The 21,656-nt window shown below is 39.2% G+C and overlaps 2 protein-coding genes across 7 annotated transcripts in view; both read right to left on the reverse strand.

Annotated features, from left to right (window-relative positions):
- Window positions 1–974: 974 nt before the first annotated feature.
- mfsd12b (major facilitator superfamily domain containing 12b) lies at window positions 975–12,691 on the reverse strand. The gene is made up of 9 exons (XM_042416665.1): window positions 11,409–12,691; window positions 9,906–10,116; window positions 8,632–8,764; window positions 8,366–8,551; window positions 6,335–6,427; window positions 6,131–6,223; window positions 4,433–4,606; window positions 2,856–2,950; window positions 975–1,520 (listed from the first exon to the last, which is right to left on the reverse strand). Exons 1-9 carry the CDS (start codon window positions 11,683–11,685, stop codon window positions 1,385–1,387), a joined length of 1,398 nt encoding a protein of 465 aa, XP_042272599.1. The 5' UTR covers window positions 11,686–12,691; the 3' UTR covers window positions 975–1,384.
- Window positions 12,692–14,926: 2,235 nt separating this feature from the next.
- The window catches only part of csnk1g2b (casein kinase 1, gamma 2b), a 37,796-nt gene continuing 31,066 nt past the window's right edge, over window positions 14,927–21,656 (reverse strand). For 3 of the 6 annotated variants that reach the window (XM_042416023.1, XM_042416024.1, XM_042416025.1), the window contains exons 6-12: window positions 21,061–21,146; window positions 18,797–18,881; window positions 18,548–18,696; window positions 18,344–18,427; window positions 16,810–16,911; window positions 15,992–16,098; window positions 14,927–15,347 (exon numbers count right to left, since the gene is read on the reverse strand). In XM_042416023.1, the coding sequence (XP_042271957.1) occupies window positions 15,293–15,347; window positions 15,992–16,098; window positions 16,810–16,911; window positions 18,344–18,427; window positions 18,548–18,696; window positions 18,797–18,881; window positions 21,061–21,146 (668 nt within the window). In that variant the 3' untranslated portion in view covers window positions 14,927–15,292. The remainder of the gene's footprint in view (window positions 15,348–15,991; window positions 16,099–16,809; window positions 16,912–18,343; window positions 18,428–18,547; window positions 18,697–18,796; window positions 18,882–21,060; window positions 21,147–21,656) is intronic. The other 3 variants (XM_042416026.1, XM_042416028.1, XM_042416027.1) reach the window with 3 other exon arrangements.

Here is a 21,656-nt window from a genome sequence, read left to right on the forward strand (position 1 = left end):
AGCACACAGAAGGTGACAAATCAAAGCTCAAAAGAGAAATACAAACTTTTGCCTAAACAATACTGAGTCAAGGTTGAATCTGCTACATTAGATTTTTTTTTTTTTTTAAATCACTATTTCACAATTTTCATGATCACAGGAGTCTGTAGCTCACTGATTTATGGGTTAAAAGGTCCTTGAAATGTTCATGAAATGTTTTCTCATTGCCACTGCACTGCATCAGTACAGCTTTTTTACTATTTAACAGTGGTGGTGAGTGTGTGAAGGCACAAGTGACTGGTCAGGTGTGACGGGTCAGGCACTGGGTGCAGAGAAGGCAGAGACTTTCATATACAGGAAGTTTAGTGAGCCATTACAGCATTTACAGACTCACAGACACAGCTACATAAGATCATCAGAGACTACAAACATGCCGCAGTGAATTAATACAATTATCAAACAAAAATCAGTTTTGTTCTCGTGTAAATCTTTGCTGTCTCTCTCTGCGCAGTTTACCCCTCATCCCATGTGATCAAAGCAAGTAGTACAAATAATAACAGTCACAAAGGTATTACCTCTCCTTAGTCTCTCTCTCTCTGTCTCACACACACTCACACTCACACACACACAGAGTCAAGTTCACCAAGTTCACCCTTTTGGAGCAGTGCCATCATTGCTGCCAAGTCAACAAAAAATTTGGCTTAATTCACAGAAAAAAGCCAAAGCAGAGGGAGAAAAGAATGTTACTTTCATTTAATGTAATTTAAGTTAAAATTATGAATATGAATATCTCATATATATCTTCTTTTTATTAAATATTCTTATATTCAGTATTTATGAGTCCATGTGTTCGTGTAAATATTTCAATTTCTAAGAATTATCCTTGATATTTAGATCAATTCAAGGACCTTTATCTATAATCCCAAGCTTCCTTTGTGATCCGTGCTTAATTGTAAGCAATTATTTGTGCGGAATAAGCTGGAATTGGAAACGTCTGATGTGAAGCTTTTCTTTTAATTCTCAGCATTAAAAGCCTACAAAACCCCTCCAGGAAAGCCAGTGTAGTTACATATTCATACACTAGATGGTGGCATGGTTTTATCTTCTGTATCATTTGTCTTGTGCAAGAACAAAAGCACTCCTAGGAAAAAGTCCTGAATCAATCAAGGTAAATTCTGTCTTTTCAAAGATTAGAAAGTATAGCGTGAACTTTGCAGAGATATGATTGGACTCTGCATCTAACTGAAATATTGACAGTTGGTTTACACAGAAAAAAGGCACCTAAACACACTTTAATAAAAAAAAAAAGTAACCTATTAAGTCCCTGATATGTGAGCTTGTTTTCTGTGTGCAGGTTCCAAACAATGAAAGTCAAGAAGTGTTATTTCAAGGAAGAACTGGATTCCTAATTTTTCTGTATCTTGATTGGCTGGATGATAATTGAAAACAGGCAAATTACTGCAGGCAAGGCCACGCCCCCAGTTACTGCCGCCATGACGTCACGATAAAACCAAACGCACGCTGGGCAGCAAGACTCTGTGCTGTGGAGGAGAAGAAAAAAAGAAAATGTTCAAGAGCTGTTTGAGATGCAAAAGGTCATCTGTGTGCAGTAAAGCTTAAGTCAGATCTTTTCTTTATTTATTTTTCTTTATTGGTGTATTTAACAGAAACAGTTGAACATTAATAAACATTGATGCACTAGATGTTAGCAAAGATTTTTCATCTGTAGTCACGGGACAGATGGTACAAAGTCTGATACAAAAGAACATAAGATTTAAAATTTCAGGGAGATTGAGATCATTTATAAGCATGCAGAGCTTCAGCCATCCAAATGAGTCAAATAATATCAATATATTTCAAAGTTACTGTAATTTTGGTGCCAAACTCTCTTTTTTTGTTACTGTCGTTCCACTGCAGCTGAACAGTCTGTCAGGACACAATTTTTACTAAAATGACTGTAACTGTGGCAGATATTCACTTTATTTGACTAACTCAGATGGCTGAAGCCTCATATTAACTTCAGATAAACTTTAAAATACATTTTCTCTCAAAACGAACACTGTGGATTTTGTCCCCAGTCACTGTTACGCAATTGTAAGCACATTTGTGTTCTGATCGTCTAATGGTCAGTGTGAATAGGTGGTTACAGCGAGCAAAATCTGTATTAATGTTCATCTGGGCATCTGACTGTTGTTTTAAGACAGGCTTGAAAAATTGTGAACCCAAACTTTAATGTTAATAGAAATATGGACTGAATAAGACAACACTGTGCTGCATTATTAGACACTAATTGACACTAATACTAATTTAAAATAGCAAAGTAAGAAAATATGCTATTTAGTGCCATAAACTAGCCATAAGGATAATAAATGTTATTCTATATTTTTCTTTCTGTCAAAAAAAGATCACATCACACATCTTTCAATACTTTCCGACTTCACTTCCCTGTCTGTAGCTCTCAACACCAACCTATTGGTTCCTAACAAGTCATATATTTAATGTTTCATTTTTTAAAAGGCTAAATAACTTCCTAACATAGAGGGAGTGTTGCAGTTTTTGTCAAACATTACTCAAACGGGACTAAATAATGCATTTGTTGGGGTCTACTTTCCGCCATGCAATAATGGGAGGTCTAGTGAGCATTTACAGCAGCAAAATTTGATGACATTAATAAATATAAAAACATTGCCAGAGTTAGGAACTAGACAAAAATTTCTCTTGTAGTCTGACCAGGTAGAAAAAATGCCAAGGAAGTGTGAAATACTATTTTATGGTCGATCTGTCTCTGCCTCTTTTCAAACAGCTTCCCTTTAACTTTCTGGGTAAAACGACCTGCAGAGAGCATCGGGGTCGTCGTCGGTCTCAGACAGACTCACCTGCATGGTCTGATGCTCTGGATGAGGATGACCCCGACGCCATTAGCCACCTTGTCTGTGAGGCTCATCGACCCATAAACAAAGGCTCCATTTTGCTGCCAAACAGGACAAAATGTGAAAGAGGGATCAGAGATTTTACAATGTTGTAGCAAAGCACAGTTGAATGAAATCTATCTAGAAAGCCTACAAAGTTGTTCACTGTGTTTGTTTGTTTTGTGAATAAGAGACACAAGGAATCCTATGTGAGCATTTATCTAATATTTTCATTCATCTCTTTTTCAACAGTGTGATTAAAGAAAAACAGACACGAGGAGAGATGTGACAGCAGTGAAATGTGATGTTATTCAAACACACCACCACCAAACCCTCCCCTTTAATTTCACAGCTGACAGCATCTTCTAACAGGACTGTGATCCAGAAGCCCGAGAACAAAGTTACTGCTTTGGTATGGAAATCTTAATATTACAGCACGCATTAATGCATTTATCAAACTGTAGATCTTCCGTTAACCCTCTTGTGACTGAAGAGCTGATTCTGACGTGACATTTAAAACAAGAAACGCTGTTTCTGCCTCGTGATGAAGTTTCTCTGTATTTTATTTGCCTTGAAAGTCGGCAGCAGCGAGTAAAACTTGCAATAAAAAAAGATAAAACCACCTTCTGTATATTCTCTTGTACTTCTGAATGTGAGTGCATTCATTCAGTGAGTGTTTGGTGGCTGTTGGGGAAAAAACTGACCGACCACTAAAACCCATGCAAGTAAATGAGGAACAAGAGAGGGGAAATGGGAGAATAAATGTGAATTTCCAATAGCTGTACACAAGCACACATCGGAAAAAGGAAAAAAAAAAAAAGAAAAATACGTCCCACTCATTTGGCACCCTAGACAACCGCCTATGTGGCCTATGCCACGTGGTATTCACAATTATAACACAATCGTATTATGCAATTCTTCATGGGTTGCCTGCTTCTTACATCACAGACTTTTTAAAGAATCAAATCTCAGCTCTCAGAGGTCTTCTGACCTAAAGTTGTTGACTTAAGTCCTACCTCAAAGACTAGTATATCTCTTTGTATGTTCCTAGCATGTTTTTTATATATGTGTTACTTATTCTTGCACAGCTGATTGTCTTAAAAATGGTTCCACCCTCCTGCAGAAGGTACAGAGCCCCCCGATGCAGGCTGAACCGCTACAAACATTTTATTCCTGTCTGTATCCAGACTCTTAACACCATGAAATGAAAGATGCCATTTGCCACAGGTTTATGTACAATAGATAAATGTGTGGGTGTGGAGGGAGACTGATGTTGTCTTTTGCTGCTGGTTTGTTTTATTCTTTCATGATTGGTGGCTTCATGATGTGTGCTAGTGGTTTTATGTCATGTGTGTTCTTATTGCCAGTGTTGTTACTCTGTGATGTTTATTTGTTCATTTATTGTGGAGTCCAGAACTAATTTCCCCCATGGGTAGGAGAGTATATCGTGATCTTAATGATCTTGTTCAGCTCTTTGGTCAATGTGTGTTGTTTTTTTTCATGCACTTTCTAAATAAAGGGACATATCACTGCCCTCCACTTACCGTCTGCTCCCCGATGAGCGTGGCGGTCATGGACAGAGACATGACCAGGATGGTAGCTGAACCGGCTCCCAGCAGCACCGCCGCGCCGTAGATGCTCTCAGCTCCCATTTTCTTGTCCACAAACACCCAGATAGCGAAGCAAAGCACCAACAGCAGCCCGACTAAATACATCATCTGACAACAGACAAATACATCTCATTAAAATATAACATCATTCATTCAAATCAGCAGTTTATTAATCATGGAACAGACATTAATTCCTCACATAAGGCAGTGTTACCAATATTTTAGAGTTTATAAAATTGAACATATCCTGATACACTCACACTAATATCCTGGTTATGATCAGATCCAAGTCATGCTTTGTGCATGTGACGGTCATATCCTGGTTTCAGAAAAGGTGTTTATCTACAAAAGTGACTCCTTTTTTGCTATTTTCGACTGTTGAGGAAACTTAGTTGCTAAAGAAATGACGGAAATGTTGGATGTGAACGAACGAGTGTCCTTCTGGTCAAAGAGATGACCAGAATCTTTCATAATGTTAGTCATATATACAGGGAGATGAATAACCAGGTTTCTCATGTTCCATGTTCCTAAACACGATCGAAACCAGAACTCAAAAACAGGATACTGACGAGTATACAGCAGTGGCAGGCAAATAGCGGCCCGTGGGCCAAATCTGGCCCTCCAACAAAAATATTTGGCCCCGTAACGAAAGCTGAAATTTTCCCTCTTATAGATGACATCGAATCTTTTACATGATGCTTCGTAAATCTACAGTAGATAATGGCTCTTATAAATCTTAATAAGTATGACCGTGTATCTTATTAACTTACCAGATGAATAACACAGTTAAATAACAGAATTTGGCCGATCTGAGCAGAACAGATTTATGTCAGGAACAGCACTTTGAAGTCATGAAGAGGCCTACTGTTTATTGTTTGTGGATAAGTTATCAATTATATTTCTATTCTAGTGTAACACAGAGGATATATTCATGTTTGTGAGTCAGTTTTTGCCAGATGAGTATTGACATAAGCTGCTGTCACTTTATTTGCCTTCACTTCCTGATGCCCTCAGATAAAACCCTAAAACTGTTTTCTAAACCAATTTTATTCTTGAATGAATGAATTAAAAGAAATAAAGACACAAAACACAGTAAAAACATATTAGGATGTGTTTTCAACATGCCTGTACAACATCATCCTCTTTCAGAGTAAGCAGTGCTGATTGTTGAATGTAATTACTAACCCCTGGTATACAGTATGTCAACATATCCAGAGGCAGATTTTAATCAATAAAACAAATGTGACCTAAACTGCCTCATCTCAACCAACCAACTGCTCCACTTTTCAGACATTTTTAGAATATCTAAAATGAAAAGCATACATAAATTATGTCTCAAAAATACATAGTTTGCCTTTGTAAATCTTTCCAACAGCCAGTTTGAAGGCTTCAGACACCAGCTAATGTTATTGTTTTAGTATCAGTGTTACTAGACTCACTGCTGACCCGCGTACAGGTCGACTGGCAGAGTTGAGCAGATTGTCAGTCTGCATCTGGATGTTTTTACTGCTGTAATCCATTGATGCCACTTATATGAAGTATAGAAAAATGTATCTGAATGATTCTGGAGCTTTTCCTCAGCTACTACTTCCTGTTAAGCCAAATGAATGCCATGAAAACTGAGACACTCACACTGATGCCTATGATCTTGCTGACCGGCTTCATGGCCAGAGAGCACACGAAGCCGCTGACATACATCACCAGCGGTATGGTGGCGATGAAGTTCTGAGGAGAGAGGAGGAAACTGAATATTAAACAGCTACATAGATGTTTCAACAGAAGCTATATATTTAATGACTTACACAAGATATGTGAAAACAAACTGTGTGGCCTTACCTTTGGTAACATCAGTGAGTTGGTGAGATAAACTGAGATGTAAGTCTGGGACAAGTTGACGATTAGTCTTGTGCACATGTACAGGAAAGCCACCTGGTACAAAAGTAAACAGAGAAACAAACTGAGTGTTTTTGCTAGTTTTAGCAAACACATAATATACAAATCATACTGTATATACTTTTCTGTACATATTTTTGTTGACCATTTTGAATGTATTTTATAAAAGTTTTGATTTTTGAATGCATTTTCTTCCTCCAGGCAGCCATTGATTTCCACTCATTTCTATATAATATAAAAATCAGTTAGCAGATGCTTGAAAATTGCTCAAGTTGTGTAATGCAACACAGTTAGAGCTGGGTGTATTTAAAACGTTTGTTGCAAGTGCCAAAATCCAAGTTTCAGTGCTGACACCAAAACAATACTTTTGCCTGTATGTCTTATATTGGGGAATGAAGACTTGTTTTACTATAAACCTCATTTTTCTCTATTCAGTTCAAATAATCCAGACTTCTCAAATGCATCAGTAAAACAAAGCAGCCATTAAAAAACACAGAAAGTATCATTCAAATCTGATCAAAAATAATAAGACTAAGAATTTGGGAATGTCATTAGTTTTGCAGGTATTAAACCAAAGTATCTGGACAAGTGCAAATTTTCACCTGATGTGTTACATAACAAGTTAAGGGATCAGTGAAATAATTAGGATAATCTGTCTGGAAATCATGAATTTGTTTACAAATTTTTGTGCCACTCCATCCAGTAGATGTTGAGATATCTCACGGAATAAGTGGTAACACTGACCTGCTGGTGGCTCTAGATAAAATGGTAAGGGTTCACTTAAAGTCATTAGGATTCATCCTCTGGACACCATGGACATACAGTAGGGTCCAAAAGCCTGAGACCTCTGTCCCATTCACTTGAATGGGACCCTACTGTGTGTACCAAATTTTATGGCAATCTGTCCAACAGTTGTTGGGACATTTCACTCAAAAACAAAAATATCAACCTCATGGTGGTACAAGTGGAAAAGTCAAGAGATCACCAAAGTCAGTGGGCTTCATGCTCTGGGTACCATGAATGTCTGTACAAAATTTCATGGTAATTCATTTGTTATATTTCAGTCTGTAGCAGTTGTTGGTAGTTGAATGACACTCATTGTTGGAGAAAAGTTATGAAGGCCAAACCATGAAACTGGAGGACTATTGTGCATTTTTCCCCCCTGTGCTTGTATTGACAAGTTGGGTCGGCGAACCCTCTTTTGTGCTTTATATTTCAATCTGGGCCAAAGTGGTGGACAGATTGAGCCACCAACAGACATTGCCATGCATGGGTTAATGCTACTAACACGTCTAAAAATCTGCACAGCATTACTTCACAATGTTAATGTAATTTTAACAAAAAAAATAATACAGACTCCGTGTTCACTGTAATAAATTACACAACTCATGCAATTTTCCAGACTGTGTGTGCTAATGGATTTCCATTTCGGATGGAAATGAATGGAAGCAAAAAAGAAGCCTGGAAGAAACAGAAAACTACTTTTAAATATCTACAATAAATTAGAGTAGTTTGCAAAATAGTTAGCTGTGATATACACTCACTGAGGGATCAATCCAATACAACAGCTCTGCCATAAAATCTACTTTTACGAAGATTATACATTTTTAGTTTTTGTTGACATTCTACTTTATGTTTATTATTGAGGTCATAGTGAGTGGTGGTGTTGTACTAGAGTGCATTATATTGAAAAGAGTTCCTCATATTTTGTCCACCCTCATGTGTGTCAATGAGGTGGACAAAATATTATTATTTTAATCATTTATGGCAGAGCTGTTGTACTGGATTGCATCAGATTGCACAGGAGTTCCTAATAAGTGAGTGTATATGTAAAGTGAATGTGACTCAACTGCAATAGTAAATTATATCTACAGTCAGTGTGACACTGGTAGAGAGAGCGATTCCTTGTACCAAAGAGGAAGAGAAGCTTTCCGAATCAGCATGAATTCACTGCAGCAGAGATTTAGGAGTTACCTGGTAGAAGGACGGCTCCTTCAGCCAGTGCTTCCACTTGAACACAGGAGGAGGCAAAACCTCGTGCGAGGAGGATGGCGTGAGCAGCTGAGTCTCTCTCTCTGAGCCTGATGTAGCCTCTTTTGTGCCGACATGGAATATGAGGGAGAACAACGCCCCGATGCCCAGCATGATCAGGGACAGCGTCTATAGATAGAGAGTGAGCTCAGGTGAAAAATGGTGATTTTGCCAGAGCGGTTAAATGTCTCTTGCATCTCTCTTCTTACCCTGAACAGAGGGATGTCTGCCGGGCCCAGGCTGTCTGAGACGGATGGGTCCACATTGTGCTGCGCCTGGAAGTGAAAGAGCAGCCAGGCCACAGCGTACACAGTGATATTGGCCACGACAGTGAACGCGTACCTACACAAGGAAGAATATAAAGTGTTCAAACAGGACTTGAGTAGCTTTAAAGTAGAGATCACATAGACTCAGTGATGTTGTACTTGCTTCTATATTCACCAGTTTATAGTTTCTGGGATTTTAGCTGCACTGGACAATATAATCAAATGAAACAACAGACAGTTACTTCTCTTTTCTCTGAAATTTTAGTTCCTCTGTTGTGTTTTTAAAAAGAATTCAGCTGCTACTTCTCCCTTGTTTTTTTTTTTAACTTTCACTGGCGTAAATAATAACTGGCGCATCTGGTTGATTCCATACACTCTTTATGTTTGAACAGTGCATTAGACGAAGTCTTGACAACTCTTTAAACATGGGAGCGAAGTTCAGGTTGCACAAAAGGAAAAAGGGCAGGCTGGAAAGGAAGCCGGATGGATGAGGAGAGCACAAACAATGGAAGAACTGACTGGATCATGGATGAAATCTGATTCAGACAAAGTAAAATATTCCAATCCAAACATTCACTGCCGTCTCAAAAAACTGTGTTTCATTATCAAGATTTTTTTTTTTTTTTTCCGACACGACAGCAAGTTTGACTGAGTAAACAACCTGATTTATAAAAACATTTTTGGAAAACACCAGTTTTGCTTCCTCTATGCTCGAGAGGGCTGGATGGAAAAATGTGAAGGTCATGACCCATAACAGTGAAATTCTGCTTCAGAGATTCCTTGTAAAGGAGAAACTGCTGCTGTTAGTCAGACATTTGTTGGAGAGTTCATAACAGACACACACAGCAAACATTTACTTGGTGCCACTGTTAGTGATGTGGATTAAAGGGAGAATACACCCCAATGTAAATGTAAATTTTCTGATTCACAGCTGCAAATCCTGCATTCAAATGAAATCTGTTTTGAATATGAATCAATCACTATATTCAGTGTCAGTGGACGAATTAAGGTTTGATGTCTCCTCGTGTCTCCAAATACTAACATTACAGTCCACAATCATCAGAATAATACTGAGTAGATTGTGTTTATCAAGTGATAATTATAATACTAACATAACAGTATAATATAATAACTATTATGCTCTTTACACCAAAAGACCCCGGTTTGATGGGTGGTGGTTATGTGCATCCAGGACGTCCTCGGTGACATCACCTCACCTGTACGCAGTGAGCTCCACCTTGGCGCTCTCGCTGGACACCAGCTCTGGGATGAGGGAGAGGTGGGAGATCTGAGTGGCCGCCCAGCCGAACTGGAAGATGATGATGAAGGGGGAGAAGTAAACGATCTGGGCCCACCGAGCGGTGTTGTCGGTGCAGGGCAGGCAGGGGTTAAAAATGAAGGGGAAAGACAGGAGAACACAGATGGTTCCTGGAAAGCAGACAAGGAACTGCTTCAGGAAAAGTCCCTTTAATCTGTCTAGAATATTACTGAGTATTTATTAAGTGCGTTGTGGTGAACCGTACTTTCATAAATAATAAATCACAACATCTTGTGTTTTAACCACTTCTGCTTAGAAAAGTGCTATATAAATAATATTATTCTAAGTATTTAGTGTTTGCAGTGACTTTCAATTTGTGGTGGTATTTTTTTTATGTAAACATTTCACAACATTTCTATATCTCTTTGATATCAGAAACTAACTATGCATATTAAAAATCATTAGTGGAACGTAACTGAGTACATTTACTCGGCACTGTAATTAAGTACAAGTTTGATATAATTGTTAGTGAGTATTTCCATTTTGTGCTACTTTATACTTACACTCCGCTACATTTCAGAGGGAAATATTGTACTTTCTACTCCACTACATTTATTTCACAGCTATAGTTACAAGCTACTTTTCAGATCAATATCTTTAAAAATATGATTTACTATATATGTATTGTTATAGATTATCCAACAGTATAAGGTGTTAAAATTATCTCCACCTTACCAATAATAAATTGCTGCTTACATGAACACAATGATCAATGAATCAGTATTGATATTCAAATAATATACAGTATATGTATGATAAATATATCTCTAAATTTGGGTGTTCTTGCATAATGAGTACTTTTATTTTTGATATTTTTTCATTGTAGTATTGTAGTACTTCTTCCACTGTTGTTTAAAAGTAGCCTACAATCTGAGATACTTGTACTTTTCTTGAATATTTGCATTTTATGCAACTTTATTCTTTATTCTACATTTCAGAGGGAAATATTGTACTTTTTACTTATTTATTTCAGAGCTACAAGCTACTGTATCATCAAAATACACTGTGTTATACTGTAGATCAAACTACCCAACAGTATATGAAGTAATTTAAATGAGCTCCATCACAACCAGCTACATTAAAATGCCCCTCACACGTCAATGCATCAATAACAATCCAATGAGAGGCTTTTCAATATTATGAGTTCTTTCACTAGGAATACTTTGTCATTCTGCTAATAATACTTCTGTACTTTTACTCAACTTTTGACGCATGACTACTAACAGAGAATCATTAATTATAGGCCTATTACTATTTTTACTTAATAATCTGAATACTCCCACTACCACTGCTCATCATGACACTAGTGTGGGAATATTTTACTTCCAAAACATCTGATAAAGACTTAAAGTATGTGACTTTAAACTTGTGAAGAACTACCTTATCTCTCTCAGAAACTTACCCAATAAATGCCATGTCTTTCTCTTGCCGTGTCTCCTGCTGCCAGGCGTCCTGTCGGATTCATATCCAACCAGCGGCGTGCAGACTCCATCTGCTATTTGCCCGATGAGCAGCATCACACCTGCAGAGGTGCTCTGGAAGCCAAGCACGGAGTGGAGGTACACCAGCAGATATGTGAACCACATAGAGGCGCACAGGTCGTTCAGAAAGTGTCCCGCTGCGTAACAAACCCGCCTGTGGACTGGTAAAGACCGATCCGCAGGCACAGACTGCTCCATGATTGATTTGACTCCTGTGATAAAACTTCCTTTATTCACAATTAGAGATCTGTCGTTTTCATTATTTACAAATACATAATGCAAATAGTTACACTAACAGACGTTGAGCAAAAACACAGTTCAACCTTGGTCTGAGCATCTCCAAAAAAATCTCCCCAATTAAATCATATAATAAACGCAAAGTAATGGATTATGCCAAGCTGGGTCCCCGCGCTGGTCAGCTGAACCGGTTTAGCTTTCAGTTAAATACTTTAATGCTCCAACATTAAAGCTTCTCTGAGCCATCAGAGACCCTTTGGATGCACTGACGACTTCACGCGTAAAAGCGCACTCGGACATCCTCGGTTTGTTTTGTCTGCGGGTTATTATACAGCGTCCAACATACAGCTCTGCAATGTACACGCCTCATGTCTACATTAGATGAATAATCAAGCTGTGGTTATGAGTGGGTTTGAGAACTCGTGGGCTACACTGTTTGTGCCCAAATTGGTTCCTCTTTTTGTTCTTCACATGGCGAGTGATTCAAGCACGGAACCCACTTTTGTCCCCCAGAATATCTCCTTCTCCTTCATAACTTAAAATCATTTAAAAGCTAAAATATCAATGCCATTAAAAGCTTAACAGATTTGATGTCTCCATATCAGATGGGTGAATAATATCGTAATTGACACTGGATTCACATTATGAGATTCAGTACCTCTTATGTTTGTATGGTCGACGCACTTTGAGGCCGCTTGTTGTAAACTTCAAGTGAAAAAAAATAACCCAAACTTCCCTTTTACCAGTTCATGACATATGTTGTGGTTTCACATGCTCATCATTCACATCACACAATGGTGATATCACAGCCAGTCATGTCTTGTGTAATAGGTCAATGTAACGTCAAATTTATACACAATTGAGTCATGACAGCGAGGGAGCTCAAGTGGGTCTCTTAAAGGACAGGTTCACAATTTTTCCAAGTCTGTCCTAAAACAATAGTAACACGTTTTTCTTGCTGTAATCATTCCTCTTCTTCATATTAGAAAATCCCTTCATAATGAACTTTCAATAGAAGTGATGGGGGATAAAATCCACAGCCACCCCTGCTGCGCAAAAATGTATTTAAAAGTTTATCTGAAGCCAATATGAAGCTTCAGCTGACCAAAATAGTTAAATCAAGTCAACATCTTTCAACGTTATCATCTTTTCAGTGCAAAAGTCCCTCCTTTGTTACCATCCTTCCTCTGCAGCTGAGCAGGAAAAATGTCCGTCGAGACACAAAGAGGGAATTTCAACTAGAAAGACTAACTGTGGAAGATGTCCACTTCATTTGACTCAGACAACTGAAGCCTCATATTATCTTCAGATAAACTTAAAAAAAAAGTTTTACTCAATATGAAGACTGCGGAGGACCTGACCGTTGTTGTGAACCTGTCCTTTAAAGGGGCATTACACCAATTTCACACAAAGCTCAGCAGCACTTCTCAGTCTCTAGAAACAGTTGTATAATGTCTTCTGTGGCTCTGGTGGGAGCTTTCCAAAACATGGAGGCCTCCATTACAAACCGGATGTGCATTATGGGTAATGTTTGTTTCCAGTGTGCTTCGATTATGACCTCCCCCCCAAATTTATGGAATACTATAAATGCTGGAGTACTCCTTTAAATAACTCAAGGCCCTTACACTTCTCAATCTCTGATGTACTAAAAACTTCAGGGAGATTTAAAGTGGCTGCACAAAATCCTGAACATAGACAGAGATCCAACCTGTTAGACATACTGTACATCTCATTTTGTCCAGGAAACAAAAAGGTCACAAATAAAAATGACTGATTAAAGACATACATGAAACCGCAGCAAGGAACTCAAAAAAAAAAAAAAAAAAAAAAAAAAAAGACAGTTATTGTTGTTTTTTTCCCCCAAGTTGGTACACTTTCAATTTAGGATGGTTCTGTTCTTTTCCAGCTCAAAATTAATTTTTAATGACGTGATGTAACTTATAAAACAATTAAACCATGTCGAGCTGCATGTCTGTCTGTGACCTGATAAAAAATGAAACAATGGTTCAAACAGATTTGGGTTGTTGTCTGCTAGATCTCGTTGAGCTGGCGCACACACACACACACACACACACACACACACACACACACACACACAGTCCTGATCTCTCTCCAAACCAAACACCACTACTGTACAGATGTGCTGATTGTCACAGCAGAGGGTCGGGGTGGGGGGTGGGTGGGGGGGGGTGGTGGTATACTGCTTATACTGTTGGTGATAGTGAGGGATGTGCACACACAGTCAATACACACGTTCACTTACAGAGACCTGCAGGTTTTCAAGCACACACACACACAGACAGACACAGATACACACACACACACACAGACAAACACACACAGTAATCCAGTGAGCATTTGGGACAGATTAGATAAAACGTCATTGCGGGACACTCACTTGAGCTTTAAACATTTTACTTAGAAAGGCACAAACTATGATTTCCTGGTAAATTATTTTGATGTAAGAAATAAAAGTTGAAAGACATCCCCCCCCCTCCCCTCCCTCCCCCATGTAAATCAACATTTCTCGGCCATAACTCAGATATAAGCGTTGTGAGGACTCTTCCTAGATCAGTCTTTATTAAGTTGTTTTCTTAATTGTTAATTTCAAACCTAAAGTTACCACTGTAATTGTTTTCTTTTTTTTTTTTCCAAAAGTGCAATAATAATAATAAGAGAGCTTAATATCTGTTTCTCTCAATCTTCCACAGTACCTGAGGCCAGTGACTGTGCTACAAAGTCCACGTTGACAGACAAAAAAGAAAGCCAGAGTGAGGAGAAAAAAAAAAAAAAAAAAAAAAAATCGAACTCCAGAACACTACAACATAAAAACAAGTTTTCAATGCAGGGATTCGAAAAAACTGAGGATTCAATTACAAAAAAAAAAAAAAAAGAAAAGAAAAATACATAAAAATCCTCCAGATTCTGTTTTTTTATAGATGAAATGCTTCCTGTGTCTCTCAGATTGAACATCAGCATAGTTCACCTTTTCCTCTTTACCTTGATCCCAAAACACACACCAAAGAAAAAGAAAAAGAAAAGAAACAATTTCCTAAGGAGCAGATTTCTTTCTCTCGAACCATTGATGGTTCCCCCTGATCAACAGCTGACTGTTGGAACAATACACGCTCTTTATGGAATCTAGAATACAACAACTGTTTCAAACAGTATCTTTTTTCATATTCACGCCACGGTATTCGAGTTTCATTGTTACAGCTTTTTTTACTTTTTCTCAAGCCCCCCGTTGTAATGCAGGTACGTTTATTTTTTGTCGATAAAGGAATCAAGAGTCTGTTGTGGAGTCGGGTAGGACCGCAACATTCCTTTAACTCGCCAGTAGCCGGGGAGCACTGAGAACGAGAAAGAAGAGAGAGAGAGAGAGAGAGAGAGAGCGAGCGAGGTACAGAGTGACAGGGGAAATAAAGTGAGAGGGGTAAAGAGGTGAGGGGGGGGAAGCTGGACAGAGATAGGGGGGGACAGGGTGGGGGGGTGGGGGGGTCTGTGTAGTTGCTTCCATTTAAAACTTGACAGTGACCACAATGTTTCAAGTTCTCTCCATTCTCTTCTTTCACTTGTGCCTCTGGAGGGCTTTCCTCTTTCTCCTTTTGAAGAAACAACAGCACCTGCAGGCAAACAAAGGAACTTAATTTCAGACACATTGCAAGAAATACATCTATACAAATGAGATATCAGTATATCAACAGATCTGGTTGGCAAAATACCTGAATGCATTATGATAAAAAACCTCTTATCAAACCATTTTTTCTGTCCTCGCTCTTTTTATAAGCACAGATCTGAGTAGGAAACATTCATAAAGCAGGATCCTCCTTTTTATCTGGTTAAAATAACAATCACTGGTGGCCGATTATATCAGCTGCAGACAGTTAACATTCATTCTGTGACAGCTGAAGTGAAACATTTGGTTGCTCTCTGCGGCTGGTGTCTGTATGTTTGTAACATCACTCTATGACCATGAGTAGACCAACAGAGTCGTGACTTTTCCCCCAGAGAGGTGATCCAGCTGATCGCATCAGGAGAATCTCTCAGTTAAGCTTTTATGCATATCATAAAGATTTTTAAGCAAAATAATAGCGCTGACCTCAGGTATTTGGAGCAAATAGCTTGTAAAAATTTTTATAATAATAATTTATAATGTATCAGATACATTTTAATATCTTACAAATGTTGAAAGCTAAACCAGAAATGCCAGATACCAGAAATGATCACAAATATTTTTTTTTTATGCAACAGGACGGCTGTTTCGTACTTGGTTTCGTCAGCCACTTCAACCTCGGTGGGAGCGGTGATGGGAGCGTTGGAGTGTCCAGCTGTGGGATCATCAGTGTTCAGCTCGCCATTCGTTGAGCTCATCACCTGCACGGGTACAAAAAAAGGGACACCGGAGTGCTCACACACACGTACAATTTGAGCCATTGATTGCAGGCTGGAGATGAACATTCACATAAAAACATATAAACCTTCATTGTGTCTGTTTTATCAGCACTCTCTGATAAGGAGAGCAGTTTAACATGTACAGTGACCTGAAACGCCCCAACTAGAGCAATTTCATTGAAATCTCCAAGCTGGAGTTCTATTAGCCAACACTGGGGGGCATATTTGAGCCACAACATTAACAATGTAGGCCTCTGACTTCAGGGGACATACAAATGGCCATTTGACATAATGTACACATGGAAAATACTAACTTATAGTTGAGATTGCTCTTCCAGATTCCTACTGAACCACAAATCTTTTGAGCTACTTAATAATATACAGAGTTCATATATTTTTCTACTAATTTAAGAATCCTTGTTTTCCCTCTTGGCATGGCCTTTCCTGTGAGCAGCTTATTAGCAGATGAGGCAAATGAAGCAGTGAGAGCAAACAGAACTGACATACTGGGATTCAAACAGTCTGATACAAACACACAGAGGAGGGTCGGACAGACCGCCTGACGGGCAGGCGGCGTGAAGTCAGTGTGAGGGGAGGGGGAAAGACACAAACAGAACTATGTGGCTTCATGCATTAGCCATCTGAGCAGCAGCAGCAGCAGCAGCAGCAGCAGCAGTAAGCAGCAGCAAGTACCTGAACAGAGCCCCCCAGCCGCTCAGCTGTGAGGTGCGACCCCAGAGTCTCCTTATTGGTCACGGGAGTGGGCTGAGACTCACTTCCTTTCGGCTCAGGCGACTTGACGCAAAGAGCAAAAAGGGGGTTGAGGAGGCAGGTGGTCGTGAAGTGGTGAGGAGGTGGGGGAGGAGGAGGAGGAGGGTGTGAGGGGTTGGGGGGTGGGGGTGGGGTGGGGGGGGTGATGTGATGGGGAAGTGGAGGGGGTGGGTAGAGGTGTGGAGGAGGGACAAGGAGGAGGGGGAGTGAATAAAAACAAAAAAAAAAAAAAAAAGAAAAAAAAAATTATAGAAGACATCTCCCAAGCAGAAGCAGGCTTGTTAAGACAAACTATGTTAATAGAGGAGGAGAGGGAAGCAAAAATTTATGTGAAGCACAGATCAACACACTAATAAAGTCATGCAGGAGTAAAAGAAAACAGCCTTGATCACCTCAACTAGCTCTGCATATTAAAAACAACACAGGCAACGATCTACGAGACCGAGTATTCGTGTACCAGCATTATTACAGCTACACCTGATCTGTGACGCTAATACTGTTTGGCAATACATCAAGTTCAGGATAAGTTTGTTTTTTTGGATTCTGCTTTAATTTACTGAAGTTAAAAAAAGGTTTCTCCTCAGTCCAGTAAATAAAACCTGTACCTGCTGGTATTTTCATGTTGTTTGATACATCTGACTGTTTTAACTCGGACGTTACAGGTTCGTTTTTTTTACAGTCCTGAGCAACGTGCACTGAGCTGGAGGTGGTGCTTTATGAGCTTTAAAAGATAGCATGTTGTTACCAAGCCAATCACGTTAAACGAAGAGCAGTAAAGAGAGGCTAGAGTCCACGGTAATAAGTCAATCATAAAATCTAATGCACGCCTTATCTGGCCTTACAGGAAAGAATGAGTCAGCAAGTTCAGCAACATGATTTGTGTCCATCAGAAATGTTTTTATATTAACTCATGAACTACCCTGCTAATAAAACTCATAAAACAAGGCTCGGATAAGCATGCCAATGAAAGGAATAAAAAAAATAAATAAATAATAAAAAAAAAGTCTACACTTTGTCACACACTAAGCATATAGGCTTGTCATTACTGGTATGAACAATGCAATTTGCATTTTCAACTCATGCATGCAATGACTGGAGCTTAGAGTGGCAAGGTGTGAGCCAAAAAATGGTGCTTTATTTCACAGCTGGAGCAGCAGAGTCTGACTCATGATTGTGCATGTCAGTTAATATACTTTTAAGGAATCACAATTCTGTAGACTTTAAGGAAAGAAGACTTCACTGCTGTAGACAGGAACAGAGGTGATGGAGAAGTGGAACTGAACGGCAGCCATTTTCTCCACGAAGCTACTTGCAGTCGGACATAACAACAGTAGTCTGGCTGAGGAACTTGAACAACAGGGTCGGTCGGTCGGTCGGTTGGTCGGTCGGTCGGTCGGCTGGTAGATTGGTGGGTGGGGGTGTGGTGTTTGTTGTGTGATAATGCTGATGACCTCACCTGGTTTTTGGTCTGCTGTTGTGCTTTGTCTCTGCTGCTGGGCTGCACTGGCGTGTCACTGGGGATAGGGCCTATTGGTGTGGGCTGCGGGAAAAACACAAGTGGTCACAATTTTTAAAGGAAATAAAAAGAAGAGAAAAACTACAGTGTTGAACTCAAATGAAATATTGGGGGGGGGGGGGGGGTACATTAAGAGGGACTCACAAGTGATTTGCCGACCCAGTCGTATTCATAGTCAAAGACGTAGCCGTTCCTGTCGAACAGATCAGTGAAGAGCTTCCTCAAGTAGTCGTAATCAGGCTTCTCAAAGAAGTCCAGCCTCCTCACATAGCGCAGGTAGGTGGCCATCTCTTCTGTAGCAAAAGGGAAGATATTGTCAAATTAGACATTTGGTTGACTAATAAATAAAATTAACACACTAAAAAAAAAGGGAACCTGTCTGGTTCTACTGACCAGGGAAGCTTTCACAAAGCACTTCAATCGGTGTTGCTCGTTTGGTGTCTCCAATTTTCTGATACCTCTCCTTCAAAGTGTCCGCCTAGAGGAGGAAGCGGAAAAATACATATTAATCTCAAAATCTGGGCTAATACATAGCTGGGAGCAGTGTGAATGAATAGCTGTTATATTCAAATGTGTTGCACATTAGTTGTAAATCCTCTGGTAAGTTATATTACACTTTCATTACACAGACATTTACAGCACCAGAGCTTCGTGTTTGTGGAAATCAGCTTAGTGTGTCACAACGCTGTAGACCTGCACCCGGTGGCAAGAAAAATGGAAACTCATGTTTATAAAGCTGAAACAATGAGTCATTTAATCAATTAGTCGATCAACAGAAAAGTAATCTACTTTAGAACTAATTTTAGAATTGATTTGTAGTTTCTGTCATTTTCAAGCTAAATATCAAACATTCACTGTTTTCAGGTCCTGAAATATGAGGATTGGATGTTTTTCTTTGTTATGTATGACAGTAAACTGAACATTTTTGGATTTTTGGACCATTGGTTTAACAAAACAAACAATCTAAATAAGTCATGGAAAGCTCTGAGAAATTATATTAGAAATTTTTCACTATTTTCTGACATTTTACATACAAAACATCTTCTTCTATTTAATATTTAATATTTAAACCTGCAGCAGCCCTTCTCTCTTAGAATATATTTTACATATTTTTTAATTGTAAATTCTTTTTATATTACTTCAGATTACTTAATTTTGTGTATATTTTTGACTGTTATGCGCCACAAAAAGGCAAATTCCTTGTATGTGCAGACCTACTTGGCAATAAACGTGATTCTGATTCTGATCTTGATGCTAACTGTCATGTTAGTGAGAAGTCGTTTTGGTCTGGCTGAGCCACCCCGCATCCCCCACAATCAAACATCCCTCACAGTCCTCTACCACGAGCTTCCTCCCACCTAGCAAATGTTCAGATGAGATGTCTTGTCTTCTAGTCTTATTCTATATATACCTTTGATATCACCTCCTACAAAAAAGCTCCGCTCTAACTTGCTCTCCTTCTATCCGTAATCATTCCTTTATAAAATTGTGAGATTCTCAGTGAACTCTTCTGGTGCACAGCGTAGTGTGTGGAAGGGGATTTTTCTTTGTAGCAATGTATTCACATGAAAGAAAGCCCCCGCTTCCTTTACAAGGAAAGTCTCTTCATTTTTCTAGTCAGAGTGTCTAGATTTGATTGAGAGCACCTGTGGGGGATCCTGTCATGAGGAAGTCAGTGTTATCCATCATTAAACCATGACCACTCAGAATTCTTGATTCTGATTAGCTGGCAGGTCACAAAATAAGCTGATGCATCGCTGCTGGTATAATAATATTAACAAAGTGTAAAGCGTGATGCACCGCTATTCTCTATTCTTGTAAACTGAGTGTGTCATAGCTGATATTCAGTAAAACTCATCTTTATGTGTGTGATGAAATCCAATTTTAAAAATCAAAGTTTAAAACACTTGTAACCTGAGAGCAGCCATACTTGTGAAAGCCTTTCCTGCTATCAACTGTTCCACTGCAGGCAGCAGGAAGTGACATATGGCATAGGGTTATGTTAGCAAGTGGTCACAGCATAAGTGAGATAATACCTCTGTAGTGTACTCTGCGCTTCGTGTTGAGTGGCTAACTAAAGACACTCACAACAAACTGGGTGACAGTTTTTAGTTTTCTTTGGTAAGTAACCAAAGGACTAATAAATTAAATAAATCACCCAGTTTCTCGATACAGAAAGTAGCAGACTTGGCAGAGGGAACCAGTCTGTTTCAGGTTGCCATGTGTTGTCATTTCATATCTGGACACCTCATGATTAGGCATCATCATTTACATAAACCACAGATGATATCAAAGCTAGTCCTGCGAAACAGCAGCAAATCAAACAATCGAAAGGAGTCTAAATAGTTTGTGTTTCTAGGCGAGACAGAGGTTGCTTCTCTTCTGCTCTCACGGATTTCAGGTTAAAGAAATAAAACAGACACACCAGCAGGGAGATCTTGAAATGTCACCAGTGTGAGTGGATGGTGTTTTCCAGACAACGGGTAAACACCGGGCTCTCTGTCCCTGAAGTCATTTGGATGATAGGTATGAAAGAGATACTGTACTGAGCAGTACAGCAGGAAAAAGGTAAATCTCTATACTAATCGTTAGGGGAGAATACAGGAGTGATGATGTATGTGCCAACACGCGGATGATGTTCAACAATGCACTAGTACCTTTAGGCCCTGCCATGGGAGGCTGCCTCGGAGGAAATACATGAACATGTGACCCAGTGCCTCCAAGTCATCCCTTCTGCTTTGCTCTGAAATAGACAACAAGAATCAAAACAGGAAAGCTGTGAGAAACACATTCATAGTCTTACCAGCTGGTATGAATAACAGGTAAAAGACAGTAGGAACTATAAAAGAATTACAATTATGTAATGTTAAACAAGTTAAGTACATTTTCATTAATTCAAATAATCCAAACGTTAAAATGAACCACATATGAAAAGGCTATGATCCGCGTCCATGGAGATGTGGAGAGCAAACAGTCTGCGGGTTTTCATTCCAACCAAACACTAAACCCGCTGATGGGCACTCCTTAAAGCTGAGCAGGGAACTAATCAGTGAAATCACCTCCTGAAGTGAGCACTTGGAATGAAAACAAGCAGACTTGGCTTACCATGATACTAGGGCTGCAACTTATTATCGATTAATCTGCCAACTATTTCCTCGATTCATCATGTTATCTATAAAATGTCAGTAAATTTCCTATTACAATTATCCAGAGTCTAACATTACGTTTTCAAATGTCTTGTTTCATCCAACCG

This window comes from Thunnus maccoyii, chromosome 7 (assembly GCF_910596095.1).
Source record: "Thunnus maccoyii chromosome 7, fThuMac1.1, whole genome shotgun sequence".
Lineage (NCBI taxonomy): Eukaryota > Metazoa > Chordata > Actinopteri > Scombriformes > Scombridae > Thunnus > Thunnus maccoyii.

Bases quoted from the DNA above. Each gene is read 5' to 3' on its own strand.
- mfsd12b (XM_042416665.1), bottom strand. From the start codon at position 11,685: ATGGAGCAGTCTGTGCCTGCGGATCGGTCTTTACCAGTCCACAGGCGG. The intron at 2,951-4,432 runs GTAAGTGGAGGG...CCTGTTTGGCAG, and splicing joins CGCTCATCGGGGAGCAGACG to CAAAATGGAGCCTTTGTTTA. The intron at 1,521-2,855 runs GTGAGTCTGTCT...TCTCCTCCACAG, and splicing joins CAGAGCATCAGACCATGCAG to CACAGAGTCTTGCTGCCCAG.